Below are 20,327 nucleotides of genomic sequence, written 5' to 3'. Positions count from 1 at the left end.
TTCCTAGGTGAGTCTACGAGGTTTTATTTGCCACAGTGTGCATTTGAGCTCAAGGCAGCTCAGCTTGAAAGCGGAAATGAATCTGACTCATCAAATGTACCAAAATGTGGTTTTTTTGCTCTTACATTTCTGATGGCTCTTTAAGCTGGGTCCCATGCTACCATATCGTCTTTATTCTTTGCTTTTGTGAAACATACAAAACGGGGAAGCTGTCACCCGTTTTTCTTCACAATTAGGGCTGCACTAATCAGATTGGAATAGGCAATTTCTACTTTGACATTTCAATAACCAGCTCTCCCCGGTTCATATTGGAGAGCTAGACTGTGACTTGGATTATGTGCCAGCACTGGGGGATGCCCCATGTGCAGGTTACATTGGGATTGTGTGCACAGGAGTAGGTGGGCACTGTGCCTGCTGACTCCCCCCAAGTGTAGATGGGTGGGTAGGGCGACCAGATGAGAGGGAGAAAATATCAGGACACATAGTGGGGGGGGAGGGGGTCCGCGGTGGAGCAAAAAAAAAAGCCGAGTGCTGCCGGTGGAGAAAAAAAAAAAAAAGATTGGTCGGGATGCAGGACAAACACCTAAATATCGGGATGGGTGGGGAATGGGCAACGAGGGAGCAGACTCTTAGCTCTGCCTCCCCCATGCACCAGCCAGTATAAGAGTGTCACAATTTGTTGCTGGTATAGGCCAACAACCAGTTATGATGCCCCTTTTCCATTCAGAGCAAAGGGGAAGCGAGGAAGGAAGTGTGCATCAAAGGGCCACAGTATCTCTCGCGGCTACCCCAGGTTGGTGCAGCTTCCTGAGGGCTATGCCAAAAGACACAGTAGATGGCAATAAAAACAACAAAACAGCCCCAGTCCTATAGTTCCAGAAAAAGGGCAGCAGTTAATGAAGTTTCTGAATTTGTTGCCAAACCTATTTACACGCTGATAACACCGAGACTAGCGATTAATCCACATGCAGTTATCCTGAGCGTATGCCAGTTGAGGCCCAGGCATATTTGTGTTTCTTCTGATTTACCTAGAACCCAGGGTAGGATCATCCATTCAACGACGGTGGGAGGTGGCCCCTGCACATGGAGATCAGTCCTGACAATGTGCTGCGATGCCAGAAGTAGCATGAAGAGGAAGGTTAGGTAAGAACCGGTGTGGCAGATAAACTTTATAAATGGCTTTTTAATGAACAGTCCCAGCCTGCTCTTAGGTGCGATTAAATATGCCACAGAAAGCACAGGAAATAGCAGTCCAATGGTGATGCAGGTCAAGAGCTTGACTGCCCAGTGTTTCCGCCTCCATCCTGGAAAGCCGTCGTACCAAAGTGTCGCTAACAGCTGCTGGCAGTTTGGCTGAGCAACAAACTGGAGAGGGAGAAAAAGGGAAAAGGTTAGAAGGACAAAGATGCAGAGGCTTTTCCTGGACAGTGATCATCATGCACTTGGGATAATTTCCCTCTTTGGTCATTCCCATGAGCTGCATGGCCAATATGTCCCTCCATTTTCCTCTGGGCTCCTAGTGAGCAAGCTGCAGTGCACCGTGGCAAGCTAGTGAATAGCCTTTTACAGGGATGGACCTGTTTTGTTTTGTTTTTTTTACTCAAGATGAAAACCTGTTGGGAAAGAAGAAGAAACGCCGTGTACCTCTACCCCAAACACCAACCGAGGCCTATGACAGAGCCAGGGATGGCAACCAGATTTCCGGAGTCCCAAGCTCGTATCTTAACCATGAGGCTAGTCTTTCCCATCAAGGTGTTCTGATAATCAGCCTTCCAAATAGGGGCGGGCACGAAGCCACACAGTTAATGTGCCAGGCCCAGAATCTTAATCTGCCATTTATGCAGCCTTGCAAATGGGGCTAAATTGGGCCTAAACCTGACATGGGTAGATAGGTGCAAAGTGAAAGCAGCTATCCCCAGTTACGCCACCTCTAAAGGGCCAGGCACAGTCATACTCCCTCTGTTCAGAGATGTGTCACCAGGGGCACGAGCTACTTCAAATACAGTGTGAGGGTGTAGGCAATGGGTGGGGACACAGCCTTGTCCTCTGTCTATTGGTCAGCTGAGCTGGCCTGGATGTTAGGTTTAAGCTTTATCAGAGAGTTTAAAAGACACTCCACGCTTTCTCTCCCAGAGCAAAATGCTACTCAGACGTGAGTAAGGGTGGCAGGACAGGGAGCTGGATATCGGTAAACTAAAGTCTGAAGGAAACATTTCTAGATTTGGGGACAGTTCTCCTGCTGATCCCGGCTGTGGAGATCTGTGGCATATTCCGGACCAGTTCCGTATGCAGGTCAGGAAGAGAGGGGGATTTTGCTTTTTTTTTTAAGACAGGCAAGATTTTAATGCTTAACTGTGCTCTAAGAGGCCATTTCTGTTTTTAGTATCCCTCGGTAAAACAGTCACTGGTCACACGTGAGCCCTAGTCCTAGCGTTACATAATTAACAGTTACTCTGAGCGTCTTCTATTCCCAAGCTGCTGCTTTTCCAAATGCTTTTTTCAGCTTTTGGCAGACTCAAAAGAGCACTTGGCAGCATTTAAAAAATGATTTGGAGACCAGATAGGCAGGAAGAAACAGAGGTGGTAAAACTCTGTGTGTGTGTGTGTGTTTGCATGTGTGCCTGAAAGTGAACATATGCATTTGTGCACGCAGGCAGGCACATGCAAATATGTGTGTGTGTGTGTGTGTGTGTGTGTGAAGGGCTCTCAGCATGCGAATGCATGTGGTTATGTGACGTTCCAACAGGGAACGACTGCTGGGAAGCTGGATGCACTTTTGGCGAGGTTGTTTGTTGTCAAGGAAAGGTGGGCAGTTGTAAAATATCTGAGACTAGTCAGGGAGAGAGACACTTTTGATCACAGAACAAAAATGACACTTTAATGTTCAGTGCTACTCTGAAAATGACTTTGAAGAAATGGGCTCATGGGATTCTACATTTATGGTGCCTGAGTGACTCCATAGCAAAAGTACTTAGTTTACAAGTAAAAAGATCTTTTTTTTTCTAACCACCAGTCCTATAAACAGCCTTAGGATTCAAAACTCAAGCCAAGTTCTTTCTGGCTTGTGCATCAGCATCAATAATAAATATTCTGCAACCAGATGCTGCCCTCAATTACAGCTGGGCAAGCCTATTGCTTTCAGAATATTTTTATTCAGAAACTTTTCGGAACAGAATGTATATTAAGGGCCCTATCCCCATATCCAATCCGAGCTCATTGCAGGATGGAGGCATAAGTGCTTGCTTTTTGCCTTGTGGTTTTTTTCATCCCCCTTGATGGAGTTATTCTTAAACTCATAGTTGATCGAAAATATTCCTGTGGGATTTCTTTGGGACTTTTCACTCACATTCTACCAGTTCTGCATTCAAGATAACATGGAAAACCCATGACCTTAGTTCTAGCCATGTCATTTCACTAAGGACTTGTCTACACCAGGAGGGTTTTATTGTTATAGTTATACTGGTATTGTTAAACCAGCAAAACCCTCCTAGTATCGACACAGTTAGATCGGTATAAAAGTGCTATATCATTATTACTGCATCTACACTTGGGCTTTTACGGCATAGTTTATTGGTTAAAAAAAAAATCACACCCCTAACCAACATAGCTATACCCGTAAAACATTTAAGAGTAGACCAGGCCTCTGAGATTGATTAGAAAATAGATTCACTGTGGTGAGTAATCTGAAGATGACAGTATTATTTGTTATTCGTAGAGTCTCCCTGGAGAAGTGAGATTTGGTGTTTTATAGTGTTATTAATCCCCAAGTCACATGTACATTTAGGAGACAGTTATGTGCTCTTTGAGTCATTTCCAAAAAAATGTACCTTATACCCAGACCTGTTCATGGGTCCTACTGTTGCCCATCAGATGAGTTCAGATTTGACATGGCAAAGTCACTTTCATAATAAAGGTTCCTGCACATACCCAGACCTTTTAACTATCCATTCACCACTAAAACTGCATAACAAGACTTGGCTCTTACAGGGTGCTTTTCATCCATGATCTCAAAGCTCTTTTTAAAGGTCAAGCAGTATCATTCCCATTTTAGAGAGGAATAAGCTGAGACCAGGAAAAAAGAAAAATGACTTGCCCAACATCACACATACCAAGTCAATAGCAGAGCCAGCACTAAAACCTAGGCCTCCTGCCTACAAAGAGAGTTGGCAGGCACTTGAGAAAAGCTTATATTCCCTCCTGAGTATTTGAACTATAACCTGAAGGATTGCTGGCATCCAAAAGCCAGTATTCTCATGAATGCACTGGTGAAGGGGGCTGGTGGAAAGTCCTTTCTCAGGAGCTCTCTCAGCACCTAAAGACAGATCTGGGAAGAGTCAAATGGTGATTTACTGTTCAAAGGGGGGGGAAAAAAAGAAATTGACCAATTTATAAATGCAAGATAATCCCTTCCTCTTCTACTATAGCTTTTTAACTGTAGTTCACTTTGAAAACCCACATTAAGGGAAGTAATCAGCCAGTGATTAATTACAGAAGGCAAACTAACCTGTAACAAAAGTCAGACTGAATCCTTTAGGAGGGACTTAATGCCATTATTTTTTTACATATTGACTTGGATTTTGTTCACCTATCTTAGGCTCTGTAACAGATTCCCCATATAAGAGATGGCTAAATTTGCAGGAGCAGGTAATTCAAATGGATGGATTGACCTGCCTGAGTGCTAAGAATAAAAGCCCCAGAAGGAGCAGCAGATGTCCGTGGTGTGGGACATTTATTTGAGAGAGACAGATTGACACAGGAGGATACTGGAAAGGAAAATCAGAGAAAACACGTTTGCTTTCATTTGACTTTTAACACCCCCCTAGTCACTGGACAACAGTTGGTATGGTGATGATCTAAGGAAGACTGCAGGGTGCTGTTTCCCAGGACCACTCAAAAATGCTATTGTAATATACCAAGATTATAGAGAAGAAAATAAAAAGTCTACAGAAAAACAACAGAAATCATTCATTTCCTTTTCCTCTTTTAATCTATGATTTCAGAGGAGTCTAAATCACCGGTTGTGCTTAAAAGCCAATGGAACAAAAGACATGGAAGAGTCCCTTGCCATATTTTTTACATTTAAGGCCTCAGACACGGGTTCCGACTGGATGTTTTCTACAGTAACTTCCATAGTAATGAGTAGTATGTTTCCTAAAAAGGATCAGCAGTGACTTTTTTTTATGTGGGAGGGGAAGTATCTTATAAAATATTTCTTCTCTTTATTCCATATAATAAAAAGCAGAAAGGGGAGAAGGAGTTTATTTCCCCACCCTCACACTGAAGCAAACCCAGAGCCACTAGAGCAGTGGTTCTCAACTTATTGCGCATTGTGGGCTGCATATGTGGCCCACAATGTGTTACCTGGGCCGCAGGGGCCGGGTGGCAGGGCAGTGGCAGCCTGGACCCCGACCTTGAACCCAGGACCCCTGCCACGCCCGGGTCGGCCTTTCACACACAGCTGAGCTGGGCTGTAGCTATGTGCTAATTGGGCTGCGTGTGGCCTGCAGGCAGTGGGTTGAGAACCGCTGCACTAGAGAAATCAAAATGTTTTTGCTTCTTCTATTGCTTGTGCAACTTCCAGGCATCTTAAACGCTTTCTCCCTCCCGCCAGCTTAAAGGCTCATTTTTAAAATGTGCTCTGCTTTCTTTTTATCTGATGTCAGTTCTACAAAGAGAAGAGAATTCATATATCATGCAAGGGACCCTTTCAAGATCAGCTCAGAAAAAAGGAGTGGCAATAAAAATGCCATTAAATCTTCCGACCAAGCCCAGCCCTGCCTTACTAAAAATGCTCCAAAGGAAATTTAACAGTAACAAAAACTTCTCCAAAATGGCAGAAATTATTGAAAGCCCTCCGATTCTCACACCAGGGCTGAGCACCTGCTGAGTTAGCCTTTTACTGTCCCCAAATTCAAAAATATAACGCAATATTTATCGCGAATTTTAAAATATTATTCCAATGGCTTTAAATCTCAAGCAAGGTAAGGACCACAGGGGAAGAGGCAGAAGCTTCAGCAGCCATCTTTTTTCTAGTGACCAGCAGATCAAGGGTTGGGGAGCAACAGAGACTGAACCTATGATGGAATAAAGTTGTGTTTCAGTGGAATGTCCATTGTTATCAGGGCTGGGGGGTGGAGGGGGGACACCATAGGCCATTCATTCCTGTAAAAGATGATTATGGTGCCAGGCACTAAAATAAATGAACAAATAATAAAAAGCTCAACTCTAGTGCTTTTATATATGGAGTAGTCCAAAGCTGCATACTTACACTTCGCACTCATGGAGTTTGTTTCATCCATAGATCTCAAAGCACTTTATAGAGACAGCGACATTTTATCATGCCCATTTTACAAATGTACAAAACTGAGAACCCCAGAGAGATGGTGACTTGCCCCAAATCACACACTCTAAGCCAGTGTCAGAGCCAGCCACTAAAAACTAGCTTCTCTGAGTCCAAGTTCATTGCAGCAACTGCTGTATACAAAAAATATCATTTCCCTATCTCCATCTTGCCTTCATGTAAAGCGAAGTTGCCAGTGCTTTCTGGCAAATCTTTCTTCAGTTCCCTTATGTCCTCAGTCACAAACATTACTTTCATTCTATTCTATAATCCTTCTTCATTTGCCATTGATAGAACTAATGCATGTGACTATCACATTTATTATTTCTCATGAACATACCAGAGGCGACAGGCTTTGTTATCAACTAACGCTGTTGCACTGTGAAAAATGAGAGATCTGGAGTATAAAAAAATTGCGTATGCTCCCAGTTTTATAATATTGTTTCTGACACAATAACTTCCTGAATCAATGGCTGGTTTATTATTCTAGGCACTTCTTAAAAAAATGATGAGAATATGATCCCCAAACAATATATCTTTTCAATCAATAACAGTCAGGATATCTCGTATTTTTCTGTAGAGATACGGTGCTCAGGGAGTCTCCAATCTTCTCTTCATTTTCTGGGAGAATTGTCAAGACAAGACATCTCTGTTACCACCCTGAAGCCATGACAGATAATCCTGTGACAGTTGCTTCAATGAAAAGGAATGTTCTTCAGAGGTGCTTTTAAGAGTGTACTCTGCTTATACATGAATATAAGCGTACAATGGTATTGAGTAGAGCTGGCTGAAACTCGGGATTTCTGGTTCATGGGAAATGTCAGTATTTGGAAATATAGTTTCGTTCCAGGCTCTCAGGGCTACCAACTTGGGAGTTAAGCAGCATAGGGACCCAGCTGTCCTCAGATACTGGAAGCTCTGCTTCCACCCTAACTGGCTGGTGCTGGCTTGGAGCAGTCCACCTGCGGTCTCCAGCAGCCCACAAGAAAATGAGGCAGGCTTCCATCAGAACCCTGCCTGTGATTCATCAAAAGTGCATCAGACCAGAGATGTTCCTGCAAAACATTCTAAGTGCCACAAATTGGGCATTTCCTCTCTATTCTTGAGGCTGTGTTAGTTGTTGGCTTGAATTGTCCCCTCTGTATCACAATCAGTGGAAATGGAGTCAGAGGGCTCATGTTCCCTGGAGGAGCTATTGTTGAGGAGACACCAGGAGAACAAGAAATGCAGGAGTTAGGCTGGAAGTAACTCAGCCATGTGACCAGAACAGTGCACAGGTTTTAATGAATTTCCACTTGTTCAACTCTTCTGCACTCAGCTTCACTCTTTGCTAATGAAACATGGTGGTGGTATCTGAGCGGTGAGTTCTCTGAAGTGCAGCAGCTGGCAGCATGAGCCATGGCACTCGGTCTGAAGCCACCCAGAGCCCTGGATTTGCAACACCAACCTAGTCCAGCGATGGGCCCAGTGGAAGGAAGAGTTTAAGCTGTTCCCAGACCCAGCCATGGGGGAGGATGACAACAGCAGGAGAGTAACCTGTCCTGAATCAGGGAGTCTCTCAAGTGCCCCTTGGGGAATACGGCCATACAAGCCATGGATCTGATCAGAGTGCAGCATCAGAATTTTATAGCTGCTGTTTCAGAAGCAAAAGGGAGTCCCCTGAACTATGGAGACAATTTTAAAAGCCTATGGGGATGTTTCGAAGTTGACAGGTGCCTTGAAGAAAAGCTGCCACTGGAAGTAGACCCCATAGCGGAACTTATCACGAAGGAATATTCCAGTGGCAATATGTAATCCAGTATGCAAGGAGCTAGAAAGTCTGAGATGATAGGTGTCTCATACCACTGGTAGAGGCCAGTACAGCCTGGGTAGGCAGCATGGTGTGGTATAGAAGCCATCAGGAAAATTACGCAGCTGCATAGACCCAAAGCGACTGAAAAGATGCCACTATCTATAATTGATGACATCTTGCCAGAACTCTCCAGAGCCAGAATCCTTACGATCTGTGATACAAAGAACTGGTTTTGTCACATATGCCGGAATAAAGAGTCTAGGACGCTGACAACCTTTGCAACACCATTTGGTCTCTACAGATGGCTGAGCATGCTGAGGGACATAAGAGGTGTTCCAGAGAAGACTCACTCAATTGCTGACAGGACTGACTGGTGTGAAAATATTTACAGATGGTATCCTCATTGTAGGCAAAAGAAGTAATGATACTGATGCCAAAGGAGACCATGACAGAGAAGTATAAGCTCTTCTTCAGCGATGCAGTGACAAGAACATAAAATTCAACCCAGAAAAAAACGTGACTTGTGAGGTGACATATATTGGACATCTGCTCACAGCAGAGGGACTGACAGCAGAGCCCAAGAAGATCAAAGCAGTTATAGACATGCCAGCTTCAGTAGATGTGAAAGGGGTACTGTGCTTCATAGAAGTAATATATTTTCTGTCCCAATTCTGTCCACACCTGGCTGCAGTACCACAACCCGTACATTAACTCAGAATGTTGACTGGGTATGTCCCCAACAGCAAGCATTTGACATGCTGATGCAAATGATATTGGATACCCCTGTGTTGAAGTACTATTAGCCAGAAGTGCAACTGGCACTCCAGTGTGATGCATTAGAGAAAGGATTGGGTGTAGCTCTTTTGCAGGAGCAGCCGGTCGCTTATGCCAGCAGACTCCTGTCAGAGACTGAACAGCGGTACGATGGCTGTGGTATCTGGAGTGAAGCAATTCCATCAGCTCACCTGTGGCCACCCAGTAATAGTACAATCAGGGGTGCCAAACAGCCCAGCGCAGACACTGATGGAACAAAAGACCAAAATCTGCTACCAATGAGGGGTGACCTGTTGCAGCCAGAGGGATGGAGACGTCACTGAGATGAGCTGGCTAATGATCTGAGAAAGCAGGCACTAGAGTATGACAAGTCAGCCAAGGATTTACCAGCCTTGGAGACAGGCACTCTGAAAGGATATAGCCATTACAGAGACATGGAATGGACTAAAGGAGTGGTGAGGGTTGTAGTGGCACCCAGGGTCATAAGAGGTGACTCCACAAGAGGGACAAGTGATCCGAAGGAACAGGAGACATGAGCCAGCAGACACAAACCCAGAGACACAGAGATTATCACAGAATGGAGAGGGAGAGAACTCTTCAGAGGCCAACTCCATGAAGAGGAAGGACTCCAGAGAGCTAGACTCGCAGATAGAGAGAGTTTCCCCAACAGGCAACCACAATGGGAGTGACCTATCTCAAAGCCTGGGTAACCAGTTGAGTCTGTGGTAAAGATAAGACTCCAACTTGGCTATGTACCAGCAACTCAGGCCAAAGTGGGGATCTGAGCATCAATTATTTCTTTTGAATGTTTATATTAAAATGTTTGTAAAATTGGGAAGATGTATCATGATCAGTGGAACTGGAGTCAGAGGGCCAATGTTCCCTGGAGGAATTTCTATTGAGGACACCAGAAAAACAGAACACAGGGAGTTAGACTGGAGGCAACTAAAGCACACCAACAGAGCAGGGCACAGGGTTTAATTGTTCAACTTAACCTGCATTCAGATTCACTCTTTGCTAATTAAACACCCTTGTGTGGAAAATCCTTTAGAAGGGGATCCTGAGTGAGAAAATTTAAGCAAGGAGATGCTCCCCTATCATTCTATTAGACAGGCTCTGTCCTCTTCTGCTACAGAAGAGGATGGAGCTCAGTTGGTGGTAGCAGTGGTGCGACATATATTTAGGAGGAATTTCCTAGTGTAGACAAAACCAGTGTGTAATATCACTTCTCTGGGCCAAAGTTTTCCCATGTGCAAAAGAGAGATGAATATATTCACCTCCTGCACAGGAGGGGTTGGAGGTTTAATTAATATCTGGAAGCCATTTTGTGGTTAAAAACTACATAAGTGCAAAATATTTTGGTTTGTTTCTTCCTGCTCTGAGTCCTGCCAGGATCCCTTTTATACTATTTGGCTTATAGTTGTATGGTGCTATTACAGAATTTCATTTTCTGCATTCATCAAATATAAATATATGGAGATATGCCTATCTCATAGAGCTGGAAGGGACCCTGAAAGGTTATTGAGTTTAACCCCCTACCTTCATTGGCAGGACCAAGTACTGATTTTGCCCCAAATCCCTAAGAGGCCCCCCTCAAGGATTGAACTCACAACCCTGGGTTTAGCAGGCCAATACTCAAACCACTGAGCTATTCCCCCCCATCACTTGTTTCTCTACTCAGGGGAAACATTTTAAAAGGAGCATCTGCTAGTTGGATTATATTTTTATGCCTAATCTTTACATTTTCGGTCATCCATACTATGCTCAAATATTTTCAGTGTTCTGTGTCACTAATATAGACATCAGATACACAAATTCTATTCCTTTCCCCCAATATTCAGGAGGCAATCCCTTATCTCTCACAATTACATGTAATTTAGGATTAGACCACTGATGGGTTAAGATGTGAGTGCCTCAAGAAGCAACTGAAATAGCTCTGAAGACTTCATTTTGTATGAGCATGATATTGCTTGGAGTTTTTTTAGATTATCATCAGCACTGCAACCAGCCTGTTCCATTCTGAGTTTATTGGAGGTCCTTTCTTGTTCTTGCTGTGCAATGCTCTACATAGATGAATGAGCAAGAATCTGTAATAGCCGAGCCCAGTATTATTAAGCAGGCTCAAGTTCTATTGTCAGTTATACTGGGGTTGCACCAATAGAACTGAGAGCAAAATCTGACGTAGAGTTCAGAAAATTAACCTCTGTTCCTTGTCTGCCACTCCTATTTTGTTAGATTAGCCCTTATTTGCAGTGTGGTATGCTACAGTAATAGTCCAAAACATCACAGTTTAACAGCAGGGATACTGTAGCGTTTGAGTCCACTCCTCTAAAATACAATACTATAACCTTTCTAAGAGAAGTTACTTTTGCTTTTAGAAGACTGATTCTGATAAATACAGTGGGCCAAATTTTGCCATCAGTTACGCTCATGCAAATTCATTGTCTTCAATGCAGTTGCAGAAATGTAAATTTAATTCAGTGCTTTATGGGCTGTAAATTTCCCATTAACTCAATTCTAGCATGCCAGTAAGTGTAGACAAATGCAACAGCTATTGTGTTCCCAGCAACAGTTCACATGGCATTCAACGTGTATTTCACAGGTCATTGGTTGCCCAGAGCAGCCACACAGAGGCACTCCCTTGCTCCTCTGCACTGTCTACACACCCCACAAGTCACAACGTGGGAGAGAAGTCTCTTCAAGGCCATGACTCCCCTGTCCTGTGCAGGGTGTGGGCAGGCAAAGATGGGAATGGACAGAGACTTGGCTCCCCACCTCCATCTCTCAATGTGCTACCAGCAGGGCTGAATCTCTGCAGGGGAGGAGGAGTACATCTCCCATTATTGTCAATGGCAGTTCTGCATGTGGAACAAAGGGTAAATATGGCCCTTAGTCTTTAAAACCTCACAGGTAGAATAGGTCTACTTTATTTCCTAACATTTGGGATATATATAAAAGTCCTGTGTTGTGATATCAAATATCAATCTTATCACAAGCCTTGGTCCAAACTCTAAACCTAGGTCAAGTCCACCAAATGGCACCAACCTTAATTCAAGCCCAGGGCCACATATCAAGCCCCACCATAACCCTAGCTTGGATCCACAAAATTGGCCCGAACACTATCCCTAACCCAGGGCCACCTATGAAACCTAAGCCCAGCCCAGGGTTGCCTACTGACCCCAACCCTAACCCTAGTTAGGGAAACCTACATAGCCCAACTCTAATCCTAGCTTGGGGCCACCTACTGGCTCTAACCTTAACCCTACCTCAGGTCCATCTAGGTAGCCCCAATCCTACCCCATCCTGAGGCCACCCAGTAACCCGAATCCTAATGCTAGCTCACGTCCACCTACTAGCCCTAACACTAACCCTATCCCAAGGCCGCACAATAATCCAACCCTAATAGTAGCTCTACTCCTAGCCCTACTCTGGGGCAACTGATCAACCTCAACCCTAATCCTAGCCTAGATCAACTAACTGGCACCAACCCTAATTCAAAAGTGGTTGTATCATTTTCAATAGTAAGTAAAATTGTTTCAGTGGGGACTTGGTATCTTTTTAGCAATAAAGTGTTTGTTTTTCATCTTTTAGCAAATAAAGCATTCACTAACTCCTACTGGTTTAGGAAGAACTTTGTGGTTCTACATGATATAAGTTAGGTGATCTCCGCCTAGTCTTCAGAGATAGGATTGTGTGTCAGGAACTACTACACATAAGACCTAACTGGAATCTATGGAAGTGGTGCAGAGACAGCCAAAGGCAGAATTTGGCACATATTGCACCACCATTTAATACAAGCAGCTTTGAGTGAGAGGATCACAGGGCTCTCACAGTGATACGCATCCATTTTTCACATCTCAACCCTCTAATAAGGAATTCAATGAAATTAAATGTAAATAAGTTATTTTTTTAACGGTCCCGTTCTGTGCTCTAAGATTCTCCTAATGTGCCTGCTCTGCTCAAAACACAATTAGACCAATAGCCGAAGTACTTTTAGCCCAGCATTTATTTTGAAATTGAGGGAAAGGACTTTTCAAGAGGAAAGGAAATTTTACGGGTGAACTAAAACCGCGATAAAGGAGATGGATTACAGTGAGGAGGTAGAGAGGAAGAGAATAGAGAATGTTGAATTCCATCTGCCTTCTGAGGGATACAGGCCTAAAGCAGTGTGGCTTAATGTGTAAAACTTTAATTTGCTTGATCTGAAATCAGGTTTAGGTTAACAAGATCTTAAAAGCCCCTCTATCCTTAGGCCCTGTAAAAGTAAAGGCAACCTTTCACCCCATTTAAGTCACTGTCAATCCCTAATTTTTTGCTGTGGTCCAGAGGCCCTAAGATTATATTAAGAAGCGCTGAGTGAGTGAGATGTGTGAGTGGCTACAAACAATGAGAGTTATCCCTAAGCCATAAATCACATCCATGGAAGTGGTGAGTTCTTAGTGGATTAGGAGCCAGATAAACCCCTTCATTGTTAACGTAGAGGAGAGGGTTGAAGCCCTTTCCGTGGAGGCACCACATGTTGGTCCCATGCTCTTGTATTTTTGAAAATAAAGCCCATGTTTGTGGTTTAGGATGGTTATTGAAAAACATCTGCCAGTTGGAGGGGAGCCTCCAGAAGGGACCAGAGATTAAGCTTGACTCCACACAATCAGGTTTGGAATGTGCTGTTGGGGCGTGAGAGCTGTGATTCCCCAAATTGCTTAGAAAATCTCTGAGGAGGTGCTCTGGGATGTAACAAGCTCAAATCACAACTTTAAAGCTCAAGGTCAAGGTGGAAGAGGTGTTCCTCTCAGGTCATCACAATGGCTGATGCCCCAACTTTCCCTGGACTAGTCCTAAGGAAAGAGGAGACCCAGACTTGCACAGACCAGCCAAGCCAGCTGCCCAGAGGAATCCCACTGGCCAGCATATGGTATTGACCACAGCCAACACCACCTAGTTCCCTACACTGTAACCCCTGACTCTGAAGCTCTAAAGACCAAGCAAGTCAAAGAGCAGAACCTTTTTCTTAGATAAGTAACATTATTCCTTTTTGTTTCTTATTTTAACACAGTCCTGGGGATGCCTGCAGTTAATTTACTGATTTTTCTAACTTTTTTTGAAGGGTGAATGTGCGTATATGTGTTTAGGTAGTAGCACATGAATATAAATGTATATTAGAAAGGCCCTATTAATCATATACCAACCCAAATTCTAAGCAGATCCTACCCCACATCAAAAGGTGTCACCCTGAGTTCTTAAAGGTGTCCAGAGTAAATCACTCTGCCCAAAAGGGAAATCACAAATGGCTGACCATTACTGTACTGAAAGTAGAGAAATTAGCAGGGAGGGGGGAAATGGAACACATCCTTCAATCAACACTTAGTGGCATTTCAGGACTGAGAAAGAGACTACATCTCCTTACATGTCTGGGATGAATATGTATAAGGACTCCTCACATATTACAGTGAAATCATGGTTTTATTATAGACATTATATGTCTTGACCAGGTGTCGATTTCATTCCATATTCTTGTCAATGTATTAATTCCATTTTATGTTACTGTTAATTCATCTATTTATCAGTTTGATGCTGACTGTGATCTGAACTGAATCATTGCACTGTCTGATTTTTAATTGGTTAGGGAAGTAGAGTAATTTAGGAAGTAATATGCTTATTTAGTTTTATATTTTGTCTGCTTATTATCTTAATAAAACCCATAAAAAGTACATTGAATTGGGTTCTCCACAAAATGCTGGCAAGGCTCAAACAAACTAAAGGGAAAGGTACTTTAATAAAAACATTGATGAACCACCTGGTGCTGCCCCTAATTTAATAATTATGTCCCCCAATGGCCTTATGTGGAATTCCAATGGGAAATGGTTTCTAAAACAACCAGAAGTAAGATGGAAACGACATGTGGCTATAACTGCGCCTTCCAGCACAAAGTCATTGGGCCCTGTCAGATCGGTGCTTGTCATACAAGTGAAATATCAGCCTCCTCAAATGTGCAATGGTGCCATCCGTCACATTAACAAGAAAATCCTCATATAGTGTAGCACATTTCTTTTTTAACTTTGACCTAGTTAACAACTGCAGAGTTATTTGCATTCTGCTGTTCAGGTGTCAGCTGTGGATTGAGGAATATCTAGGAACTGTTCTTCATGAAACACTTCCTGGAGGAGAAGTGGGGGGGAGGAGAGAGAGAGTGTGTGTGTGTGTATATATATGTACGTTTTCAACTCAACATTCCACATCAGGAATCCTTAAAGATCATTTCCTTTTTGTCAGGTAAATAGTTATGGAGCACTCCCATCAGAAACCACATTGCTTCTTATGTTTATGGTAGTATTAACAGCAACGTATTGATGCAAAGCCAAAGCAAATAACAGCCATTACTGCCACTTAGAAGACAACTGACAAGGCCTAAAGGGTTCAAGAAAGCAGAGTGCTTCCCAAATCACTCAAAATCCTTCTGCTGGCTAATCAAGTGAGCTTCACGTTTCATATAAGTAAACGGATGGTTCCATATTATATTGTTTCCTCTAATCCCGTCTCAAAACATATTAGCTGAAACTGACCCATGAATCTCAACTCAGGGTCTCTTCTGCATTCGGTAGTCACAGCATAGTTCCCACTGGAACTAAATGCAAACCCAATTTGAACCGCAAATACTGAAGTCTTTTCTCAGTCCTTATGCAAGCAGAGCTCCCATTGTTACAGGTCTCAGAAATAGGTATTGGGAGCTTTCTCAGAACGTAGTGGATAGGGGTGGGCATGCTGATTTTTAAATAAAGATCTTTTCTCCCAAGAGTATTTCCAACATTTAAATTAAAATGTATTAACAAAAATACAGGGTTTTAAAGGTGACTGACAAAGATTTTATTATAGATTAGGCCTGTGTCCTTTTTTGCTTCTTTGTTACTAATAAAAAAGCCTGAAAATGTTTTTCTTCTGCAGTTTTGTGTTTGTTTGTTTGTTTGTTTGTTTGTTTGTTTGTTTGGGGGTTCTTTTTTAAACCTTAGAAATATCAAATCTGGTCTTCCCTGGATTTGCTGGAGAACTTCTGGGAGGTCCCAGAGATGTCTATTGTGAGGTCCACACCTTAATACCCTGGGTGATGATGTTGAATCTTTGAGAAAGACTACCTTTTTACAAAATATTAATTAGTCACTGGAATTAAATAGTGTGGCAAACCCAGGACAAACAGCTACAAAAGGGGGGGGGTAGTAATTAGTCCCAGGGGGTTAAAAGGCCTCTCCCAATCCACTGAGGAGAGATAACCACGGGGAAATAAGGTGCAGCTGGAAAAGGGGTTACCAGGGAACTAATTAGGTTCAGCTGGCTCCAACTGCTTGAGACCTTTTTAAACCCTCCCCAGCGTGGAAGGAGGGGGGAGAGAGTGAGAGAAGCTGCCAGTAAGCTAGGTGCAGCAAGGCTCTGAACCCTTCCAGCAAGGAAGGCTGCGCTCTGTCCCCAGAAGGGAAGAAAAACAAGCAGAAGGGACTGACTGAGGGAAGGAATAGCCAGACCCTGTGCTACCTACAAGGATTTGCTTTGCCCAAGCCTGGGTCTCCAAGGCTAAAAAGGACTGAGCCTGCTGAGGAGAAGAAGGTACTTTGCCACAATAGGTGTTAAAAACCCCCCAGCAAAACCCAAAATGCTTGAAGCAGTTTGGATAAAAGTCTTTTCCCCTCTCATTTGCTCAACTTTCACTCTTTTGGCTTCTTTGGTGTCATCATTTCACTAGTTCTCCAGTCAGTATGCTCTTCCAGCCTATACAAGACCTGCATTTCAAAATGGAAAAGGAGCAGAAAAAAACCCTTAAAAAAAACTACCAACATCTTTACATCCTTTCTTATACATCATGAAGAAGAAAAATGGGGCAAAGTCCAGTTTTCTTTTCTTTGCAGATTGCCTTTAAGCAGTCTGAATCAAAATCTTTTACAGTTAATCAGGTTTCACTTTCTTGGTACTTACAGTGTTATCCTACTAGTTCTCCAGCCATCACAGAGTCCTCCAGACCTGAATTTATGATGTAAATAAACAAACAGAAAAAAATCTTTCTATTAAAAAGCCCCTTTCAAGACTTCTTTTTACTTAATAAAAAAAGTCTGACTTTTATGTGTGTGTAGCATGTCCCCTTTAAGAAGAAGTCATTTTTAGATTTGTAACCAAACATGTTTACAATCCAAGAGGCATTGATAAATCACTGGAAAGAAAACAGTTAGGTAGAATGATGTCAATCCAATCCTAATCTTCTCACTGAGGGCACTACTGGAAATAAATCATAAAATATAATGTTAATTCATATACTGCATCTGCAAGGTTGGAGTTTGGGGCTGTGGACGAGAGGTCTGGTTGAAAACAAACAATTTATACCCCAATAGGAACCCAGCATATTTAATTTTTTTCTTCTACCACGAAAGAGTATTTTCCAGGAATGGTGTTATTTTCTTCAGCTTTCTAATGGTGAAAATACATGGGGGAAGGAGAGAATGGATCTGTGCACCGTGAACACTTCTCACCTTGCTGGGAAGCCCTACCCTATCACTCAATTGCCGAATAAATCACTGTTATACAATGAGGGATACACATGCTCTGCAGAAGCAGGCTTGCTAAACCATCAGGGTCGGTGGCAGAACAATGAGAACACAGCAACTGCAGTCACATTATAAATGCCATTCTGAACAAGATCCCAATTTGGGAGGACTATAATGAGTCAGTTTATCCATCACATTCACTCTCACTTTCCCAGAATGAAGAACTATGAAATTATCATGTTTCTAATCATGACGTATCCAAATGGCTTATTTTGATGATGCATCTATTGCAGACATAATAGACACCGGGAGTGAAATCCTTAGTCTGTTGTCTGTGGGCTTCACAACACATTCCCCTGATGAGCTCGAGAAAAGTTGAAACCTACTCCAATCAGATCACTAATAGCACCATTTCCACCACCAACAGGAGGCTCTGTATAAAGACTTTTCCCCATGGATATTAATATCTTTGGGCATCTCACAAACTGGAGTGTGAATGATATATCCTTCAATGCTAACATCAGGGTAACTGGAAAGACTGTGAGTGGGTGGTGTAGACCTTCAAACAAGAGAAGACTGATGAATTTGTTTCTAAGATACACAATATATCACTTCTTTCCCCCATTCCATATTTCTCTGTTGTCTTTAGAAAGCAAAATCAATCATGTCCAGTGCCATATCTTGGGCTTTCAAAGCCCCTCCTATCATCAGCAGAAAGATTGATGCAATCTATGGAGCTAAGGGAAATGGTGTACCCCCTTAATCATTCAAGTATGCTCTTGAGTTCATGACAATTTCCTTTTACTTTCAACATTCCTTCCCTTCTCTCTGTCCAAGATGTCATTCAGACCAGAGACTAGGGACAAGAAAATATTAATGAAAAATTATTCTTACCTTTGTTGCCTGATACATGTTACCACTAGTCAAAAAGAATCCTGACAGTGTTATTCATCCATTACTAGATGGTAGCATTACCAAAAATAATGCTGCAAAAAACAGAAGTGTTCAATGCATATTTCTGTTCTGTTTCTGAGGATGGTGAAATACTTTCACTCCAACAGTAACTAAGGATGATGATCCTCTGAGCCATGCAGTCCCTTGAAAAGCCAGTTTTAAACGTCTTGCCTTTAAAAAGCACACTAGAAATAGTCAGCTTTGTGTTATTATACCTCTAGGCAATGTTGCATTAAAACAGACAAAACCACTGGAAAATATCTCTGCACCTGACTATCAGCAAAAAATGTCCTTGGCTCTCCATCAAGAAAACTGAATGGGATTAGAAATAGATATAAACAGTGTACAGTAGATTGGCTTTTACTTTCGCATACTCCACACCCCATCCTTCATGAGCCTGCGATATTTTTATAAGCAAACTGAAGTGCCCTTAGAAATTCTCCAGGTTTACTCAAACTCTCTTGGGGATGCTGCACATCTAATTTGACACACTCAAGACACAGCTGAGCAATACAGCATGGCTGGAATGATTGTCCATACACTCAACTAATATATCTCTAGATGCACTTGTCTATATAAATGTTTTGGGGAAACAGTAACTCAACTCCTTATCTTAGGAAACAACTTTTAAGGCTATGTCCTAAAGTGAAAGTGGTCAAAACTAAAATAAAAACCCCAACAAAACCCATCTGATTCCTTCAGATCTCCTGTCAATGATTTAAAGAGTAAAGTGAGTAATAGCAATTGAGGGTAAGCCTGCCATGAGGGAATTCCATACAGTCCTTTGAGCTCTCAGTGAAAGTGTTAAGCCATCCAGGGGTAGATAAAATGCCATTTTCTCTCAGCACGGTAAAAATGGTTTGTGTGGCATTTAAATGGGTCTGATTCTCCCTGGCCGTGCATCTTGTGGAATCGTTTACACACGCACATGAAGTGGGCCTGGTTCTCCGCTGTGTCGTCCTTGCACAGTCAACGTCACCTGTCAGTAAAACACGGACACAAAGCACTACTGGTCAGAATGCTGATGTTTTGCCCACATTGATTTAGTGCAGTGTAAAGGATTTCACAGGGTGGAAGGCAATTCATAATCAGGCAAAATGGTGCATAACGGCACCATTCTGGCTTAGCAGCGTTTTATGCTCACTTTGCACAGGCGCAAATGACTCCTCAAGGGGCAAGGCAGTGGAGAATCTAGTCCTTTAGAGCTGATTCCCAGCTGCCACTTTACCCTACTCTGTCAGCGCCTTAAAGTGGGCATAAATGATATTCTCAATCAACCTAAGGTCCCTTTTCACTGCTAGAGCAGTGGAAATGAGAATCAGACCTGTTGTCTTTATAGTTGATTGTGTTTTTAAGTAACTGTCGAGAAAGCCTTTCCCAGACCTGAGGAAGAGCTTTGTGTACACTGGAAAACTTGGCTCTTTCAGCTTGTCCAACACAAGTTAGTACCTCACCCACCTTGTCTCTCTAAGGAAGCCTAGAGTTTTAGAGAAGTGACTTTTTCCCCTTCTCCTCTCAGTATAAATTCCATTGATTTTATAGAGCTTAATTCTTTGGGAAATTGATCGGAGGAACATGGATACAAAACCACCAGATCTAATCAACACATTCATACTGTGCCAAAGCTGCCTTACTTTTTTTGCACACCATGAAGGAATGTAGCGCAACAATTAGATCCCTTCTGTCTTCTAAATAAATCAAGTTTGCTTGGTATTTTGAAACTCATGGCATGCAACCATTCCGCCCTTAGGATTGTTTCCATTGCCAGGCAGATTGAGAGGAACACTGAGCATTACATAGTGGATTTGAACATTTATGAACAAGAGATATGCTATGAAAACCACCCCAGGGCACATTCTAATCTCTCTTATCATAATTGATTCTTCTCCTCCGGTGTAAAAAAGTAATTACCTTCCAGGATGCACATTAGCTTCTCCAAAAATAA

The 20,327-nt window shown here is 42.6% G+C and overlaps 1 protein-coding gene across 1 annotated transcript in view; it reads right to left on the bottom strand.

The window, feature by feature from the left end:
- TRPC5 (transient receptor potential cation channel subfamily C member 5) overlaps positions 1-20,327 on the bottom strand; it is a 136,905-nt gene that overhangs the window by 41,040 nt on the left and 75,538 nt on the right. The window contains exon 4 of the mRNA XM_005291806.5: positions 1,029-1,365. Coding sequence (XP_005291863.2) covers positions 1,029-1,365 — 337 coding nt within the window. The remainder of the gene's footprint in view (positions 1-1,028; positions 1,366-20,327) is intronic.

Source organism: Chrysemys picta, chromosome 9 (genome assembly GCF_011386835.1).
Source record: "Chrysemys picta bellii isolate R12L10 chromosome 9, ASM1138683v2, whole genome shotgun sequence".
Taxonomy (NCBI): domain Eukaryota; kingdom Metazoa; phylum Chordata; order Testudines; family Emydidae; genus Chrysemys; species Chrysemys picta.
This window is presented reverse-complemented; position numbering and strand designations above follow the sequence as displayed.